A 20,355-nucleotide genomic window follows, 5' to 3' on the forward strand; every position below is an offset into this window, starting at 1 on the left:
TGCTTCCTTGTAAAAGAGGAGCACCCCGGACCCTCCTGGTCCACTCAAGACGCCATCTTTGTTTCACCGCGTGGCTTGCATTAGCCAAGGCCTGTTGTCCAGATCGACGATCCGACACCGCCAACAGCAGCAGACTACGTGGGACAGCTCGTGCCTCCAGCCTGGTCGTGAAGAACAGCTCCTGGTCCGCGCAGCTACAGAGAGAAGCGACCCTTCCTTCACCTGAACGCGGCGACAGCATCTGGTTCCCTCCTGGTTCCAGCACCGTCACTGGCTAGTGACCAAGACTCTGTCCACTTCCTTTTCAGGACTTCCTTCTTCCTAGTTCCATCCTTGGAACCACCGGACTCCTCCATCTGGCTGCCTGCCAGCAACTTCTTGTTTCAGGCATCACCGGGATCAACGCAGCAAACCCGACACTACTTCAGCCCTATGCCCCGCAGCCTGTGGGTTAGGTAACTAAAGCTTCTAGGTCCTGAAGTCTGTGTCCACTATCCTAGTGTCCAGGTCCACTGTTGTTTTCCCTCCATCCAGCCGGGTTCGTCCGGAATCCGTAACATTGTAAACTGTAAGATCCATAGACGTTGGTACGCATCCCGCGTGAGAGTTCCCACTCTGCACGTGAGTCCCGTGGGCCTCCTGCTCCTTACTTACCTAGTTTGTAGCGTAGTCCCACCGATCCTCCAGCCTCTGGATCTCCTTACAGTATTTTCTTTTCTCGCATTCCATTGTTCTGAGTATATGGTTTGTTGTGCCCCTAAGGCACTTGTGTAAATATTGTGCGAACTCGTATTTCCTTTTAAGTATTGTCATGTGCTTAGCCCTCTGATCTCAAAGAGTTCAGAGGTGTTGTTATTAATAAATAGACTGTTTATTTTCATAACAACCTGTGTGGTGTCCTTTCATTTGATATTCAAGGGGTTATACTATGGTAAAACAGCTGGCTTCACATGCCAAAAGAGATTAGCCTAAAAGACTGCTTTTGTCCACGCTACTAGGATAGCTGGTCTATACGGTTGACTTTACAACCAATCACCATAAGGGTTGTTTGGACTGATACAAGGTGATCACTAGAACTAGTGAGCATCATATATCAGGCCAACTTCTCACACCCAACAGCTGTGGAGACGTCCTTTAAAGCTTGTTTGCGTATAGTGTTTGACTGGATGCATGGAAGTCAGCTGAGATGCACTTCTGAAACAGAAATGTTATTATTTGTGTCATATCAAGTTTACTGGTGCGAGTTAGGCTGGCCTACACTTCCATCACCTCCACTGCCTACTCCTGCGGCTTAAAATCTTGGTCAGGTTTGATAACCAACTCTCCATGTGTAGGTTCCTGATTTAGGCTACACCGCACCCATACATTTCTTTTTCTGCTCTCACCCCATTCTAGAATGGTGGTGGTTAACACGCTGGTAACGCTGGTAACCGGGACCTCGAGAGGCGTGGGGCCGACTGCCGGAGCTCGAGGCGCTTACGGGACCGCTCCCGCCTAGCTTTCTACGTCAAGGCCCGGCAGTCGGCAATACAGGCACCTGCGATGTGGGTCGGTAACATCAGTCGGTTGCAGTCAGCACAGCGTTTGAACCCGGGCATCCCTACCTGCACCGATGGAGTCGTTCAACTCGAAAAACAGATCAAACAAGTATTTACAACGCAATGGTCTCGTCATTATTAGAGGTAGAGCTATTGGCATTGCTCATGACATTTCTTTTTTTTTTATATAATCATAAATAAATGGCATTGTCATTTATATTGCCAAAAGCTTAATCGCTTGCATATGCGAGACCTATTGCATTAGCACCCACACACAGAGTAAGTAGTAGAGTGAGTAGTTGATAGTGAGTAGGAGAGAGTTATTAGTAAAGAGAGTATTAGAGAGCGAGTAGTAAAAAGTGAAAGAATGAGTATTAAATAGTGAGAGAGTGAGTAGTAAAGAGTCCTATAGCCACACACATTTACATGTACAGCCACACCCTTACATATACAAAGTGTATTTTTAGTTTCAGTAGTAAAGAGTGAGTAGTATAGAGTGACTAATTATGAGTGAGTAATGTTGAGTAGTAGAGAGTGTAGCAGAGTGTGTAGTACAGTATTACAGTAAGTACTATACATTAGATGCTATTTAGTAGAGTGAGTAGTAGAGAGTAGTTGATATTGAGTATTACAGTGAGTAGAGAGTGTTATGGAGTTGTATAGTAAGTATTCGAGTGAGTATTGATCAGATTTGATAGTGAGTAGTATAGAGTGACTATTTGAGTGAGTATTTGTGAGTAGTGGAGTGTAGTAAAGGGTGTGTAGTAGAGTGTGTAATAGAGCGTTATAGTGAGTACTGTAGAGTATTTATTTGTGTACTAAAGGGAGTATTAGAGAGTTGTTTAATAAGTACTTTAGTAGTAGAGTGAGTAGTAGTGAGTGCATAGATTTTGTATCAACAACAGTTTGGGTGTCACATCAATAGGTAGATGAGTACCCCCGCAGCTCCCTATGTTGTATTGCATGTTGTACGCAATGCGGATTACCGATTGGCAGAATTTGAGGCTGATTTGTAATGAATGTGGTGATGTGTTCAAGGAGTATGACTAAATACCATTTACGCCCAACAAAAATGCCATGGCACATGCAGTCAGAGCACCATTCAGTGTTGTTATATTTGGTGCACTTGTGTTAGAAATATACTTAGTGGTAGGGGTGCCCACTGGTTTTAATCAGTGACACCATAGTGTGGAGGTAGAACTTTCACTTCTGTTGCAGCTCTGGGGATGCAAATACGTAGATGGTGGAGTCTTCTACAACGTCCTGCGGCAGTTGTGCAGAGGACTCCAATGTCACTGCAGATGTAATCTGCAACAGCTATCCATCCATCAACTACTAGTTTTTGTTGTACCAGAGAGCATACATTAACAGGATATGGCCTGAACATTAAGTATTCATTAGAGAGTCATCATAATCCGCGACTCCCATCGGGAATAAAACTGTGCACCGTTTCACTCTAACTACTGAAAGGTAAAGGCATATGTGACTCACGATATCAACCCCAAACTAGATCAGACGATGGTACTGGCTCCACAGGAGCAAATCAAATCTTGGTGTTTACTAATCTTCAACTTGAAAACTAAGCACCTGCACTTTCAGCCTTATAAACAGGGGGGAGGGGGGCACAGACCTACACAAAATTGCAAAAGAACAAACATTGTAACCCGCAATGCATTTAGTTTTTATGCGAAAACGAGAAAGGCAAAATGGTGGGTGCGTCGGAAATAAACTCACATGCAGTACTTGCCCTGGTGATTTAATACGGGCTGGACCTCCTAATACCAGAATGGGGAAAATAACCACCCACATTTAACACGAGTCAAGGGTATACACAGATTCCAGAATCTCATTTGATTAAGATCAGGTCTTAAAATACAATTTCGATAAAATGACAGTGTCGGACACACGCCGTTCGGAACACTAGAACGGTGCCACTTTTTGTCTTTGGGCAGAAGGCGCCACAACACAATCACTTTCTACTACAATTTCATACTGGAAGGACGTTAGACACTAACGTGGAAGTGCGATCGGATAATTGTAGAAAACATTATGAGCAGAGAACATGCATGGGAATGTCTGGCTAAAATCAATCCCTTTCTGTGGGCAGCAACAGGTCTCACACTTCAGAAGAATCTGGCGCTCTACAAGCACCTTTGTCTGGATAGTTTTATATCCATCCGCAGAGGGCAACTCAGTGCACCTTCTTGTCACATCAAATAGTCACATAACCATTGGATACAATTCTGTTTTACTGCTATGACGATGTACCAAAAATGCCAAAGCTCAGTACGAGGTCTGTGTCTGGGTGGAACAAGATGGTATACCGTGCGAATCTGACATTCCATTTGGAAACCTGAAGGGCAGGGTCATTTGGACCCCATCCCCCACCAGAGCTTTCACCGTCCCAAAGCAAGCTCTATGGACCTAGTAGCATCTCGGGAGCAGAAGAGGACAATGGCAACAGTGGAAACCCACCAATCAGGATTAAGAACGGGGGGGGGGGGGTGAACATAAAGAGGGGAGGAGGGGACACGCAAGCTCCCACGGGTCCCAGCAGATTGGCATCATCCGGCATTTTTCTTGCTGCGCATCTCAACCAATCGGATTCATGTACCATCATTACTACCACCAACCAAAGCTATCTTTTATTTTTCGAACGGTGAACGGAAAAAAACCCAATAAAACCGTTGACAGAAAGCCCAGCACAGGAATGGCGCATGCGCAAACTGAAAAACAACGTACCATGGCGCTCAGGGGTTACGTTTTTCTCTCGGGGTAAATAAGGTACAAAAGGCGGCTCACAAAGCCAACGGCTATCAGAAGCCTACTAAAAATGGTGTTCTACGGGGCTTTCCCACTTCTCAATTACCAGCGCAAGACTAGAAACGTCGACGCATTTACGCTCCTAACTCACGTTTATTAGTTATTTGGAATACGTCCGTCCCACCGTTCTTGTCCACGGCCCACCTCACAATCCTATGGTACATATTGCTTCTGTCCGTGGTACGGTGAGGAGGCTCGGCCTTTGTCCAAGAAACGTGCTAAGATTTCTACACACAAAATGTGAAACTTAATACCTGTCAAGCGACAAGCTCACGGCCTCATAAGGATGTACGTGCGCACAGCCCGGCAGCTTTCCATGGACGCATCAGTCACCGAGAAACCGAGAGGAGGCAATGTGTCTGCTCACGCTGCCTGCACGTGCCAGTCGGCCCTCTGATTGGTTAATAAGGAACACCAATCAGAGAGCGGACTTGGGCGTTCAGGCAGCGTGATGAGGGGCGTGCTCTCTCCCGATGACGTCAGGGAGAGAAAGAAGAGAAAAAAAATCCCCCGAATCGGGAAAAGACGAGGCTTAAAGGGAGTGACGCCCCTCTCCTCCAATGGCTGGCCAGCATTTACGAGGTCAGCCAATGGAGAAGAGGGGCGGGTTCAAGCCCCTATACTAAAACACATTAATTCTCAGACCGAGACGGCGAAAGCGCAGCCTACGGTCCTCGACCTAAAAAGGATCGAAAAAGTTTAGTCAAAAAAATGACTAAAGGGTACCACTTTTTCGGATCGGCGATTGCTGGCACGGAAAAAAGAAGAACTGACGTCAGCGCGCGAAGGCGGCGTCTAAGTACTCCGGCGACGTCATCCCGGCGCCAACGACAGACGCAGAGCGGCAGACAACGCCTACCGACGCGCAGGGGTACTGCTACGCAAAAGTTCCCGGATCCAGACTGACGCCTGGGGATATTCTAAGGTAAGGAAGCACAAGTTACTACTTGTGTAACGATATATCTGTAAGAGACATTAGTTAGTATTAGATTCCTTACCTTAGAATATCCCCAGGCGTCAGACTGGATCCGGAAATTTTTGCGTAGCAGTACCCTTGCGCGTCGGTAGGCGTCGCATGCGGCTCCGTGTCCGTCGTCGGCGCCGTGATGACGTCGTCGGAGTACTTAGACGCCGCCTCCGCGTGCTGACGTCAGTTCTTAGACACAGCTTTTCCGCGCCAGAAACACAGAGCCATGTTAAAAACCAACACTGGTGCCATTGAAACTAGGGCCCTGAAAGGGGACAACCCTAACCCTAGATATTGGTTCGCAGAACGGGGAGGATGGGTGGGTCGGTAAGGAATCTAATACTAACTAATGTCTCTTACAGATATATCGTTACACAAGTAGTAACTTGTGCATCTGAAAGAGACACGTTAGTATTAGATTCCTTACCTTAGAATAGATACCCCGGCAATGCCAACCCCGGTGGTGGGTCTGCGAACCAATAATCACACCAGAAAGTCCCAGAGGACGGAACGGCCAAAAAAGCCATCCCTCCGGACTTGGCTGTCCAGGCAGTAGTGTCTCACAAACGTGTGCAACGATGCCCACGTAGCTGCCTGACAGATGTCTTGGAAGGGCACTCCCCTGCCCAGGGCAGTGGTAGTCGCTGTGGCTCGGGTAGAATGAGCCCGCAATCCAGCAGGAGTAGCATGCCTGGATACACAGGATGATCCACCGGGAGATGGTCCTCTTGTGCACCGCTTCCCCTTCTTCGCGCCCACGTAACCAACAAAGAGTTGGTCATCCACCCAGAACTGGCGTGTGCGATCCAAGTAGAATGAGAGCGCACGTTTTGGGTCCAGACGGTGGAGCCGCTCTTCCTCTTTAGAGGGATGCGGTGGCGGGAAGAAGGTTGGCAAGGTGATGGACTGCCCGATGTGGAAGGCCGTGACAACCTTGGGCAGGAAAGAAGGTTTGGTACGCAGCACCACTTTGTTCGGATGGACAGAAAGTAAAGGTGGAGTACAAGAAAGGGCCTGGAGCTCACTCACCCTCCTGGAAGAGGGGATGGCAACCAGGAAAGCAGTCTTCAAAGTCAGAAGGCGAAGAGGACAGTTGTGAAGTGGCTCAAAGGGAGCGCACATCAGAAATGTAAGAACCAGGTTCAAGTCCCACTGAGGCATCACAAACGGAACAGGAGGAAACGTGTGTGTGATGCCCTTAAGAAATCTGTTAACAATAGGGGACTTGAACAAAGAAGGTTGATCAGGCAGCCTGAGAAAGGGTGAAAGGGCAGAAAGGTAGCCCTTGATAGTGCCCAGAGCAGAGCCCTGCTGGGCAAGAGAAAGAAGGAAGAGAAGGACCTCAGAAAGAGGGGCATTGAGGGGATCCACAGCCTTTGCTGTGCACCATGACACAAATCTGTTCCACCTGCAGGCGTATACCGACTTTGTGGAGGGACGCCTGGCTGCCAGAATGATGTTACAAACTTCAGGAGGCAAGTCAAATGGCCTCAACTGTTGCCGCTCAATCTCAAAGCATGGAGGTGAAGACTGGACAGGTTCGGGTGGAGGACCGTCCCCCTGCTGCTGCGACAGAAGGTCCTCCTGAAGAGGCAGACGAACCGGGGGGATCGACAGACATGCTGAGTAGCTCTGGATACCAGTACCTTCTCGCCCAGTCAGGAGCCACAAGGATGACTTGGGCCCGGTCGCGCTTGATCTTCTTCAGCACTCTGGGCAGAAGTGGTATAGGCGGAAAGGCGTACAACAGACCGCAAATCCACTCGCGACGAAAAGCGTCTCCGAGCGAGTGCCGCCTTGGAAATTCCAACGCGCAGAACTGATGACGTTGCGCGTTCTCTTCGGTGGCGAATAGATCTAACCAAGGCTCTCCCCATCGCTGAAAGAGGCCTTGCGCCACGTCCGAGTTCAGACGCCATTCGTGATCCATCATGCACCGACGGCTGAGCTCGTCCGCCCTGGCGTTCAGAGAACCCGCCAGGTGTTGAGCCACCAGGGTCACGCCCTGGCGTTCCAGCCATTTCCAAAGGCGAAGAGCCTCTTGACAAAGGATCCACGACCCCACCCCGCCTTGTTTGTTGCAGTACCACATGGCGGTGGTGTTGTCCGTGAACACCTGCACTACACTCCCCCGGACAGAGGGGAGGAATGCCTTCAGTGCTAGACGAATCGCCCTGAGCTCCAACAGGTTGATGTGGAGCCGGGTCTCCGCCGGAGACCAGAGGCCTCTGATCTCCGCCTCTCCCATGTGGCCTCCCCAGCCCTGGAGGGACGCGTCCGTCACAACTACGTGCTCCGGTTGGGGAAGGGAGAGGGATCTGCCGCTGACCCAATCGCGGTCCGTAAGCCACCACTGCAGCTGTCTCGCAGTGCCCTCCGAGATCAGGACGTGGTCGGATAGGTTGCCCTGATGCTGGGCCCACTGAAACTTCAGGTCCCACTGCAGAGCCCGCATCCGCCACCTGGCGTGATGCACCAGCAGGATGCAGGAGGCCATCAGCCCCAGAAGCCGCAGCGTCAACCTGACCGAAACCCGGGATAACGGCTGAAAGATGGGAATCAGAGCCTGAATATCCCGGACCCGCTATTCGGGCAGATAAACCCGAAACCGCGCCGAGTCCAGAACCGCTCCGATGAAGAGGAGCTTCTGAGAGGGGCACAGGTGTGACTTCGGCACATTGATGGAGAACCCCAGCTGGTGCAGGAGGTCCGCCGTCGCCTGGAGGTGGCTGACGACTGTCTGGGGCGAGCCCGCCTTCAACAGCCAGTCGTCGAGGTAGGGGAAGACTGAAACCCCTAACCTGCGCAGATGAGCTGCGACCACCGCCATCACCTTCGTGAACACCCGTGGGGCGCTGGTAAGGCCGAAGGTGAGCACGGTAAATTGAAAGTGCTCGTGGCCCACCATGAACCGCAAGTAGCGCCGGTGGGCAGGCAGGACGGGGATATGAAAGTAAGCGTCCTGCAAGTCCAACGCTACCATCCAGTCTCCTGGGTCCAGGGCAGCCAGAACCTGAGCCAGAGTCAGCATTTTGAACTTCTCGGAGGAAGCCGTTGACGTTCCTTAGGTCCAAGATAGGGCGTAGGCCCCCTTTGCCCTTCTTGGGTACCAGAAAGTAGTGGGAGTAGCAACCACACCCTACTTCTGGCCCAGGAACGCGCTTGATGGCCCCCTTGGCCAAGAGGGCCGTAACTTCCTCCTGCAGAAGTCGCAAATGATCCCCCGATACACGGTGGTTCTGCGGTGGCATGGCTCGAGGAGTCGCCTCGAAGGGGACGGAGTAGCCCCTTCGGACGATTTGCAGCACCCACCTGTCCGATGTGACAGTGCGCCAGTGGAGGTGGTGATGGCGAACCCTGCCCCCCACTGGCGTCACATGGGCCTGAAAGCACGGACTAGGAGGGTTTTGAGGCGGATGCTGCGGGGGAAGGTGTGGACTGACCTCGCCGCTTCCCCCGACCGCCCGGACGGCGGTTCCTACGGCCGCAACCGCGTTGGGTATTGCCCTGCGGTGCGTGGCTGGCGGCCCGTGTGGGCGCACCCCTTCCGTGGCCACGAAAGGAGTGAAAGGCAGCCGATTGCTGGCGCTGGCCCGAGAGGCCCAAGGACTTGGCCGTAGCCCTGGAGTCCTTAAAGCGCTCAAGCGCATGGTCTGCCTTGTCGCCAAAGAGGCGACGGCCATCGAACGGCAGGTCCATGAGCGTGCTCTGAACATCTGCCGAGAAGTTGGCGGACCTCAGCCAGGCGTGGCGTCTGACCGCCACCGTCGTTGCCATCGCTCTACCCAGCGAGTCAGTGGTATCCAGCCCACACCGGATGGAATACTTGGCTGCATCCCGGCCCTCCACAAGGGCTTGGCCGAGTTTGGCCCGTACCTCCAACGGACACTCTGGCAGCACTTCCGCGACCTTATCCCACACAGAGTGGGTGTAACGTCCCAAGAGGCAGGCGGTGTTGGAAGACCGCAGTCCTAGACTAAGGGATGAGAAGATCTTCTTCCCATACTGGTCATACCTCTTGGATTCCCGGTCCGGCGGGGCCGACGGGAATGCGGTCTGGGAATTGGAGGCCTGGATGACCAGGCTCTCGGGGGTAGGATGGGAGGACAGGAAACATGTGTCGCCCGGGGCTGGGCGGTGGCGTCTGGCCACGTTCCTATCTACGGGCGAACCCGTAGCGGGCTTAGACCAAGTGCCCAGAAGAACGTCGGTCAAGGCCTCATTAAAGGGCAGCAGAGGCTCGGCCGAGCTTGACTGCGGTTTAAGGACCTCAGTGAGGAGGTTAGTCCTCACGGCCGCGACGGGGAGCTTAAGGCCCAAGGCCTTGGCAGCCCTCATCAGCACCACACTATATATGTTGCCCCCTCCTCCGAAGCCACGGTAGGAGGGGAGACAAACCCAGTGTCTGGAGAGGTGTCCAGGCCACTGGCCTCCCCAAGGTCTCCTGTCCAGTCCTCCTGAGACTGACACTCCCTGGTCAGAGGGTCCTCAGACCCCTCCCAGTCCTCTTCATCACCCATCTCCTGAAATTCAGGGTTTTCAACCAATGGGGCCTGTTCGTAGAAGTGAAATTCCCCAAGTGGCGTCTAGAGCGGCGCCCATCGGGGCTGTCCCGACGTCGGAACAGGAACGAAGGAGGTATCGGGGACGGCGCCGCCCGAGGACGGCGCCGGAGGCGACACCTGAGGGTCCGACACCGGGGAGGTCGTCAGATCCACTGGCGACGATCCCGAACCCGAAGGAGGACCAGCGGCGTCGGGCCCGAAGGCGCCGGCGGCGTCGGAACAACTGGACCCCTCGGCGCCGGGCCCGAAGGCGTCGGCGGCGTCGGGGCCGGAGCCGCCGACCCGCTAGGGCCCCCAGACGGGTCCGCTGGGCCCGAAGGTGCCGCGGAGCCCCTCGGAGGAGAGAGTTTCCTCATGGCCATGAGGAAGCGCTCGATCTCATCCGGCGTCACGTTCAGCCCAGGGACCGGAGGGTGTGGAGGTGCACGCGGCGCCCGCAACTCGACGGAGCCGCGTGGGTGGTGTCACCCGAACCCCCGGCCGCATCGCGCGAGCGTCGGGGGGAGTCCGAGGAGCGATGACGCCGCTTGGACTTCTTGTGCCTCTTACCTGACGACGACTTCGACCCGGAGGATGTCGGCCTACTCTCGGAGCTGTGGTGGCTCCAAGCCCGCGACCAGTCCCTCAACCTCCCATGGGATCGGGACCTCTCACGGCGCGGGGCCGACTGCCGGAGCTCGAGGCACCTACAGGACCGCTCCCGCCTGGCCTTCGAGGAGAGGGCCCGGCAGTCAGAGCAGGCCTTTTCGTCGTGGTCGATGCCCAAACAGGACAAACAAACGCGGTGAGGATCCGTGACCGACATCAGACGGTCGCAATCGTCACAGTGCTTGAAGCCGGGCATCCCTACGGCACCGTTCGGAGTCGAGAGACTTCGAAAAGCAATCAAAAAGGATAAAAAAAAAGTTAGTAAAAAATGACTAGGGTTACTGCTTTTTCCAGATCTGCGCTTGCTGGCGCGGAAAAAAGAAGAACTGACGTCAGCACGCGGAGGTGGCGTCTAAGTACTCCGATGATGTCATCAAGGCGCCCACGACGCCGACGATGGACGCGGAGCCGCAGACGCCGACGATGGACGCGGAGCCGCAGACGACGCCTACCGACGCGCAAGGGTACTGCTACGCAAAAATTTCCGGATCCAGTCTGACGCCTGGGGATATTCTAAGGTAAGGAATCTAATACTAACGTGTCTCTTTCAGATTCTAATATTAAACAGTTTCTTGCAGATACGAAATTACTAACCTGTTACCAGGAGAGATCCCAGTGCTGCATCTTTGAGCCCAGCACTGTACCTGAAGAGTAATCACAACTACAACTTACTGTTAACTTGATTTTCCTCCATAGGATTACATTGCTTGGTTTTCACCAACATTTCTTCTGTCAATTTTCTAAACTTACAACTATTCCTTAAAAATCGCCTGTGTAACAAAAACTATTTCTTTCAACTGTTTACAGGAAATGCACCAGGGCTGAATCCAGGATCCTACCCTGAGTAAGAAAAACATTTGTAAAGTGATTTTATTGCATTTACTTAAAACTTCCCATTGAGCTCAATGTTATTTAGCGTTTAACTTGTGTGGCATATTGCAACAACTATATCTATTGCATTTAAAAGTCTATTGCTATATGAAAGTATTCAATTGCAACATCTCATTCTGAGAAAGTACTTATGATACCTACTGTGGTTCTGAAATAAACAACTATATATTTTTTATATACAAAACAATTGGCCTAGAGTTCAGTTCTTGAGTGTGAGACCATTTGCTGACTGTGTACAACAAATGCTTTACACTGCTTTACTCTGATACTGCCTTACTGCTCGACCAAGCTACCACTTTTGAGAGTAAGGTTATATCTAACTTTAACCTCTGCCAAACCTCTGGGGACTGTGGACTCTGTGCACACTGAACCTTACTTTGGTTCAGTATATACAGATCCACTTTCTTACACAGGCTGAATAATGTAACGAGAAAATATAGGTCATCTCTACAGCTAATCCAAACTATAAATGAGATAAGTTTTTAGACCATATATTGGATAGTGTCGTGAGTAAACAGAGGGCATAAGTAGTAGCTATTCTCAATATTAGTGTTGATACCCTGATAGGGATAGTGTTTTCCAAACTAGTGATATATACTGTAGTGATACTGTGAAGTATACCAAAGGTCACTGATCATGTTACCGACTAGAAAGTTTGGCATTATCAAATTGGAAGAATAATTAATTCAAAGAGCTCTTTATTTTGGAAAGTGGATGAGAATTTATATCAATATTAAGAACAATGTTAATTTACAAAAATAACTACAGTCATTATGCAGGAGCCAACAGCGGTTACCCAAGCAACTACCTGAGAACATCTGAAGTCTGATTGGAGTCGAGAGGGTGGGAGTGTTTAATATGAAGCAGCTCATCTGATTGCACTGAAGGCACATGGAGGTGCAAAGAGGCCTGGAAAAAAAACAAAATTTTTATATGAATGAAGGAAGCAATTACTTTGCATTAATGATTACTGAAATATATCGATGAAAGAATTCTTAATATCATTGACAATCAAAAGCATATAATTAAATGCAAAATTTCGGTAAATGGCAGAAAATATTCAGATTTGCCCAACAGACAGTAAACTTGAGATGAATAGAAAATGTAGGGACAGAGGCATGTACCTCAATAGCCAATAACTCTCCTTAAGCTCCTGCCCAGCCACTTCACACAGGATAAAGGGACCCTGACCAATCAGTCCACACAAACCCCCTTGGCGACTGACCTCACCTTGATGAAGTGAGGGGCTGAACTCGAACCAAATGCAAACACCCAACGTTTTTCTAAATACATTACCTTCTTCAAGCTTAACAAACTTCATTGAGATGACAGTCTTACTATTAAGGGTTGCCCAAAAATAATATAGATAACATGCTCAGCATATGTAGATTACACCATTTTATACACCCATTCATCTAAATCCTTATTAGTATATTTTTTTAAACATAATTAGACCATTTTGTAAGAATCAGGACTCAAACTGAATACTGATCAAATCGAAACGATTCCTAAATATACTTTGTTTAAAAGATATGAGACTAGCTGGTATTAACTTTGAACAGCTATTAAATGTTAAAGGATATGATTTTCTAGCTTAATGTTAATAATAAACAAGTTATTTACCTACGGTAATGCTTTTCCCGTCAAGACTATAACTGCAGATTCATCACCATGTGAATTTCTCCAGGCACCAGAATTAATCAAGAATCTTTCAAAACCATTCCCTCACACAGACCGGTAGCGTTGTGAGGTAGGCATTCCATCCATCCCGGACAGGATGTCAGGCCACTATATGTGCACCACCTCTGCGCGCTGACATCAGTTTCTGATCTCTATCTGTGGTGACAAATGCGCTGCAACTAGAATCAAGTTGTGGCAGTGTGCAGACTCTAGGTCATAATCTTATTAATGGCAGAAAGGAGTCCATTCCACAGAACAAGGAGGGTGGATTGGTGAGTAATTTTTGGTTACTTTATCAGAAAATAAGTTAGCAATGGGAATAAACTTGTTCTTCCGATAGAAACATCTAACCCACAGATTGCTCATCTTGTGAATAGATACCAAAGCAGTACCTCTCATGTGGTGGGACTGTGGAAGGACTCAAGAGCCGTAAACCCTACATAACAAAGTGGGTGAAGTGTCCATCTCGCTAGACCTGGCTCTCCAGGAAATAAAGCTTTGTGAACATGTGGAGGGACTCCCACGTAGCAACTGGGAAATGTGATTGACTGGCACACGGTGTGTCAGGGCAGTGGCAATAGCCTTCACTCTGGTGGAATGAGCAAGCAAGCCTTTTGGAGGTTGCTTTCTGGCTGGTTCATAGCAGATCTTGATGCAAAGTACAATCCATCTCAAGAGGGTCCTCTTTTGCACCCTTTGCCTTCTTAGCCCCAGAGAAAACAACACAAAGTTGGCTGTCCTGTCGGTAATTTATAGTTCAGTCTACATAGAAAAAAAGCATCCATTTAAGGTCCATAAGATGAATCAGTGTTTCCTAGAAGGGGTTAGGCGGTGCATAGAAAGCTGACAATGTGATGGATTGGCCTATGTGGAAGGGCGTGACTACTCTGGGCAGGAATACCACTTTTGTCCGGAGGACTAACTTGTCTGGGAAGAAAGATGTATGGGGGGGGAGGGAACCATGGACAATGACTGGAGTTTGCTCACTTGCCTAGAGGATGTTTTGGAGGGGAGGAGTGCTGCCTCGATGGCTAGAAGACAGAGCAAAAGTGTATGGGTTCGGCACAGCAAAGTAGGTGAGTACCAAATTAAGTTGCCAGTTTGGAATGACAAATGGAGTGGGTGGGAACACATGGATCAGCCCCTTCGATAAAAGCATCACAACAGGTGACTTGAAGAGGGATGGCTGGTCAGGTATAAAGACCAAAAAGTTTGTTCCTGCAGCACAACCTTGCTGGACCAACAGACAGAACAACAACTGATAACTGTGCTTGCATTTACTGGGGTTGTGTGTAGTGAAATAAAAAGCAGACATCAAACTTCTCCAAGCATACACCATAATGGAGTTGGTTAATGGACTCCTGGCTGCCACGATGGCACCAACAACTTCGGGAGGAAGATCGAAAGCCATCAACGGTCACCACTCATGCATGGAGGTGTAGGTTGTTCAGACATGGCTGCAAGACCTTGCCCTGCTGCTGCAACAGGAGATTATCCACACAGGGCAGCTGGATCGGAGGACAAATGCTCGACGCCAGAAGTTCCAGGTACCACATTCGTCTCAACCAGTTAGGAGCCACTAGGATGACTTGGGCCCGGTACTTCCTGATCTTTTACAGTACTCTGGTTGGCTTTTCTGTTCCTCCCTCTCCTGCCCAGAGTTCTGAACCCCAGTGTAGGCGTCTTCTAGAGAGTACTGCCTTGAAACTCAGACATGCAAAAGCTTCAACACTGCATGTTCTCGTGGTGGTGGTGAATTGATCAAACCAGGGTTCTTCCTGTTGGTGGAAGATGGCTTGTATCTCCTCTGAGCGTAACTGCCATTCGTGATCTGCTAGGTAACAGCGACTGAGTTAGTCTGCCCATGGCATTCAAAGATGTTGCCAAGTGTTGCGCGATGAGGAATATGCGTTCATCTACATTGAGACAGAGCCTCTTGGCACAAAGTCCCCAATCCACACAGCCCTGTTGTAGTTCCATATAGTGGCCGTGTTGCCTGAGCACCTATAACTGTCCCCCATTGATGGTCGGGAGGAAAGCCTTGGGTGCCAAGCAGATGGCTCACTACTCCAAGTTGATGTGGAGGTGAGCTTCTGCCTGCGAATTCTAAGATCTCTCCCAGATCACTTCTCCAATCCAGTAACGATGCATCAGTCATGACAGTTCTGGGTGGGGTAGGGAGAGCGGTACAGCTGCAGTCAAGCACCCATCACTTCAGGACTTTTGCAGCCTTCTTTAACACCTGGATTTAATCTGATAGTTTCCCTTCATGTGGAGTCCACTGAGATTCCAGAACTAACTGCAGAGCCCACATGTGCTACCTGGTGTGGTACACAAACAGCCTAAAGAGGCAAGAAGCCTCAAAACCAACATCACGGTGATCTAGGCTGTAAGCTGAAAGATCAGGGTCATAGCCCAAATGTCCTGGACTCGTTGAGGTGGAAGGATTGCTCAATAAAACACCTTATTTAGAATGTCTCCAGTGAATGGAGCCTCATGTTAAGGAGTCAGGTGTGACTTTGGCACCCTGATGGAAACCTTAAAAAATGTCAACAGGTTGGCCGACGTTAGAATGTAGTTTACAACTGTTGGAGCAGAGCTAATCATTGAGACATAGGAAGAAATAAATGGTAGGGAGTATCCATTTTGGATGATCTGGAGCACTCACTGATTGGACGTAATGCTCCTCCTGCTGAGAAGGTGAAAGGCAATACAACCCCCAACCCACTGATCTTGCACCACCACTGACAAATCTGTTATGAATGACTGTGGGAAAGAGGGCCGCTGGGATTGGTGTAGTTCTTTGTCCCCGAGGGCCGGATCACCAACCTCAACTACGAATGGACTGGGAGGCCTGTTATTGATTAACACATGATATCTGCCTCTGCTGGAAGCTCCCACCAAAGCCTTGAAAGGGGTGCTGTTGTTAGGGAAAACGTTGAACTGATAGAGCTAATCTCAGAGAGCGGGCATTGGCCTTACTCTCCAAGTCTTTGGAGGACTGAGTTTGGCACCACCACTGACAAATCTGTTATGCATGACTGTGGGAAAGAGGGCCGCTGGGATTGGTGTAGTTCTTTGTCCCCGAGGGCCGGATCACCAACCTCAACTACGAATGGACTGGGAGGCCTGTTATTGATTAACACATGATATCTGCCTCTGCTGGAAGCTCCCACCAAAGCCTTGAAAGGGGTGCTGTTGTTAGGGAAAACGTTGAACTGATAGAGCTAATCTCAGAGAGCGGGCATTGGCCTTACTCTCCAAGTCTTTGGAGGACTGAGTTTGCCTTTGCTCCAAACAGCCTAGAGCTGCCAAAGGTCATGCCCATGAGGGACTGCTGCACATCAGATGAGAAGACCGTGGTGCATATGAAGGCATGGCGCCAAAGCACCACACGTGCCACGCCACCTGCCCTACTCAGGCAGCTGATCGTGCCCAGACCGGATCTGATTGAGTACTTGGCTGTGTGCTGTCTGTCTAAAATAAGCCGTGCTAAAGTATAACAGAGGTCCCCTGTGACAGCTGGCAAGTCTGTCCCATATCGCACGTGAATACCTGCTGAGGAGGTATGTTGCACTGACCGAGAATAAGGCGAGGCTAGGAGAACATCAGTTTCGCAAATGGTTCCATGCATTTCCTTGTCAGATGGAGTGTTTGGGAAGAAGTTGAGTCTTGACCTGGCTGCTACATGCCCGAACCACCAGGCTGTCTGGAGTACGATTTGGTAAAACAAAGCCTAGATACTCAAAAGCAGGCCTATGCCATCTCGTGTCGGACCGATGGGCAAGATCATGGCTTGGCCCAGAATGTGACAGGATTCAAGAAGCTCCAGATCCATGCTGCTCAGCGTATTAAGTAAAGAACTAGGTCAGACGTCCAGTCCAGGGCAGGAAGGACTCAGCACGGAGCTGCATGATGCTACCTGTTGACACTAGCAAATTGATATGAAAGTTTACGGATTCAATCCGGCCACTGGGGAAAAATCACAATGCGAGGAATTTTTGGTTAATATTCTCCATCAGAACCCAACTTTAATTAGAAGCATATTAAGGAAAAAATAACTCATGCCTAAATGGACACCTTTATTAACCTGGTGGGAAAACGTGGTTTATCAAAATGATGCTGGCTTGTCGCCAAAGAGGCGACGGCCATCAAGTTTGAAGTTTAAAAGTTCTTGATAGAGCGCACCGCGGACAAGCGGCTTCCTGGCGCTGGAGTTTAGACTGAGAAACACAGACATTGGCCGGGATGAAATCAGCAGGAGTACGCTTGGGAGAACAGGAAAGTCTTGAGCGCTTTACGGAATTGAAGGTAAATTCGAATAGATCTAATGTGCAGCGGGAGGCTGTTCCAGAAGCGAGGGGCTATAACGGAGAATCTGGTGCCTCCAGTTTTAGATCTGCGGAACCGAGGAACATTGAGGAGAGCCTGATTGGAAGACCGGAGGGTGCGGCTGGGGGTATAGGAGCTGATAAGAGAGTTAATGAAAACAGGGGCAGTACGGACATGAGCCATGAAGGCCAGACATCCCATTCTAAAAAGGGATCTCTGGCAGATAGGAAGCCAATGAAGAGCTTTCAGGAGAGGAGTGATGGGATGGGACTTGGGAAGGTGATGATTGAGGCGGGCGGCCTGATTTTGAATAGCCTGAAGGCGGCGAAGTTCGTAGGCCGGAATGCCCACGTAGAGGCTATTCCCGTAGTCAAGGCGGGAGAGAATCATGGCCAAAATAATACGTTTAAGGGCATCAGGAGAAAAAAAACGGGAGACTTTCCGAATGATCCGGAGGGATAGAAAACAGGAGGAAACAACAGAGCTAATCTGGGCATGCATGGAGAGGTCCTGACTGACTTTAATGCCCAAGGTCTTTACTGAGGCTGCCGGTGCTGGAGGGGGGCCGAAGATGGAGGGCCAGAATGCGGCGGACCAAGGGGAAGTAATAGCGCCCGTCAAGACCAACTCCGTCTTGTCCGGATTAAGTTTAAGGTGGTTGTGGTTCATCCACTCAGAGATGAAGACAAGAGTAGAATGAAACTTCGGCAGGGAGTTGGAGGGGGAGGAAAGGTCAAATACCAACTGGAGGTCATCGGCATAGTTATACACGGAGACCCCCATGTCTAAAAGGGAAAGGATAAGGGGAAGGATATAAAGATTGAAAAGAATGGGGGACAGGGAGGATCCCTGGGGGACCCCGCAAGGAACCAAGCGGGTGGGGGCAAAAAAGCCAGAAAGATGGACCGCCTGGGTCCGCCCTTTGAGAAAAGAGGCGAGCCAAGAGAGGGCAGTGCCCCGGACGCCCGCTGCGCTGACACGGTCGAGAAGGATGGAGTGATCGACCGTGTCAAACGCAGCGGACAAATCAAGGAGCACCAGGGCCTTGGGTGAATTGGAATCAGCCTTACTCTTGAGCTCGTCTAGGACGGACAGGACCACCGACTCAGTCGAGTGGGCCGGGCGGAATCCCGCTTGGTGAGAGGCCAGCAGATGGTTGTCCTCAATGAAGGTAGAGAGGCTAGTTGTAATGTGATTTTCCAGGATCTTCCCTAGGTATGGGAGAAGGGAAATGGTTCTGGAATTAGAGGGGAGTGAGGGATCTAAGCCGGGCTTTTTTAAAATGGGGAAACTATGGCCTCAAACGGCATGTCCATTAGGGAATTCTGGGCATAAGCTGAAAAATTGGCGGACCTCAGTCAGGCGTGGCGGTGAACCGCCACCGTCGAGAAAATCGCCCTGACTAGCGAGTCAGTGGTATCCAGCCCACATCGGATAGAGTATCGTGCTGCATCTCACCCTTCCGCAAGGGCTTGAGCGAGTTTGACCCGGGCCTCCTCAGGGCAACCTGGCAGCACGTCCGTGACCGTGTCCCACAGAGAGTGGGTATAACGGCCCAAAAGGCAAGTGGTGTTGACCGACCCCAACCCCAAATTGAGTAAGGAGAACAGCTTCTTACCAAACTGCTCATACCTTTTGGATATCCGATCAGGTGGAGCAGTCGGGAATGCGGTCTGGGAGTTAGAGGCCTGGATAACCAGGCTCTCGAGGGTGGGGTGGGTGAACAGAAAGCTAGGGTCACCCGGGGCTGGGCGGTGGCGCCTGGCCACGTTCTGATCTACAGGGGGACCTGTAGCGGGCCTGGACCAAGTGCCCAACAGAACGTCAGTAAGGGCCTCAATAAACGGCAGTAGAGGCTCCGAAGAGCTTGCCTGCGGTTCAAGGACCTTGTGAGGAGGTTAGTCCTCAGGAGCGCGACGGGGAGCTCAAGACCGAAGGCCTTGGCCTCCCTCGTCAGCACTACGCTGTAAGCAGCCCCCTCCTCCGTAGCCACGGTAGGAGGGGAGACAAAGCCAGTGTCGGGCAAAGTGTCCAAACCACTGGCCTCCCCTAGATCCACTGCCCAGTCCTGATACGACTGGCACTCTCGTGCCAGAGGGTCCTCAGATCCCTCCCAATCCTCCTTATCTCCCATCTCCTGATAGTCAGGTGCAAAAGATGGGGCCGGATCATAGAAGAATTGCTCTTCTCTCGGCGTCGAATGCGGCGTTGAGCGATGCTGGTCCAACACCGGATCTGGAACGAGGGAGGGACCGGGTACGACGTCGTCCAGGGGCGACACCCTGGGGGTCGTCGCCGGAGGAGTCGTAAGGCCGACCAGCGGCGACCCGGATCCGGTGGGGCCCTGCGGCGTCCGGACCTGAGTCGTCGACGGCACCGTGGCTGAAGATCCCAGCGGCGCAGAAGCACCCGGCCAGCTTGGGCTTCCAGCCAGGGCCGCGGGGCCCGAAGGCGCCACAGCGGGACCCGACTGAGGAAAGAGCGACCTCATGGCCATGAGGAAGGCATCGATCTCCTCCAGCATCGCGATCAGCCCAGGGACCGGTGGGTATGGATCTGGCAGCGGCGCCTGCGGCTCCACCGGAGCCGCGTGGGCGGTGTCGCCCGAACCTCCGGCCGCATCGCGAGAGCGTCGGGGGGGAGTCAGAAGAGCGATGTCGTCTCTTCGCCTTTTTGTGCCTCTTACAAGAGGACTTGGACCCCGACGAATGGTGTTGATTCGCCGAGCTGCGATGACTGTGGCCCCGTGACCGGTCGTTCGACCTCCTCCTCGACCTGGACCGTGAACATCACGGGGCCGACTGCCGGAGCTCGAGGTGCTTACGGGACCGCTCCCGCCTAGCCTTCGACGTCAAGGCCCGGCAGTCGGGGCACGACTTGTCGTCATGGTCGGCCGCAAGGCAATACAGGC

The 20,355-nt window shown here is 51.1% G+C and overlaps 1 protein-coding gene across 1 annotated transcript in view; it reads right to left on the minus strand.

The window, feature by feature from the left end:
* MED13 (mediator complex subunit 13) overlaps positions 1–20,355 on the minus strand; it is a 1,439,203-nt gene that overhangs the window by 60,303 nt on the left and 1,358,545 nt on the right. The window contains exon 29 of the mRNA XM_078679821.1: positions 12,241–12,341. Within this exon, the coding sequence (XP_078535947.1) occupies positions 12,241–12,341 (101 nt within the window). The remainder of the gene's footprint in view (positions 1–12,240; positions 12,342–20,355) is intronic.

Source organism: Lissotriton helveticus, chromosome 3_1 (genome assembly GCF_964261635.1).
Source record: "Lissotriton helveticus chromosome 3_1, aLisHel1.1, whole genome shotgun sequence".
In the NCBI taxonomy this organism is placed as follows: domain Eukaryota; kingdom Metazoa; phylum Chordata; class Amphibia; order Caudata; family Salamandridae; genus Lissotriton; species Lissotriton helveticus.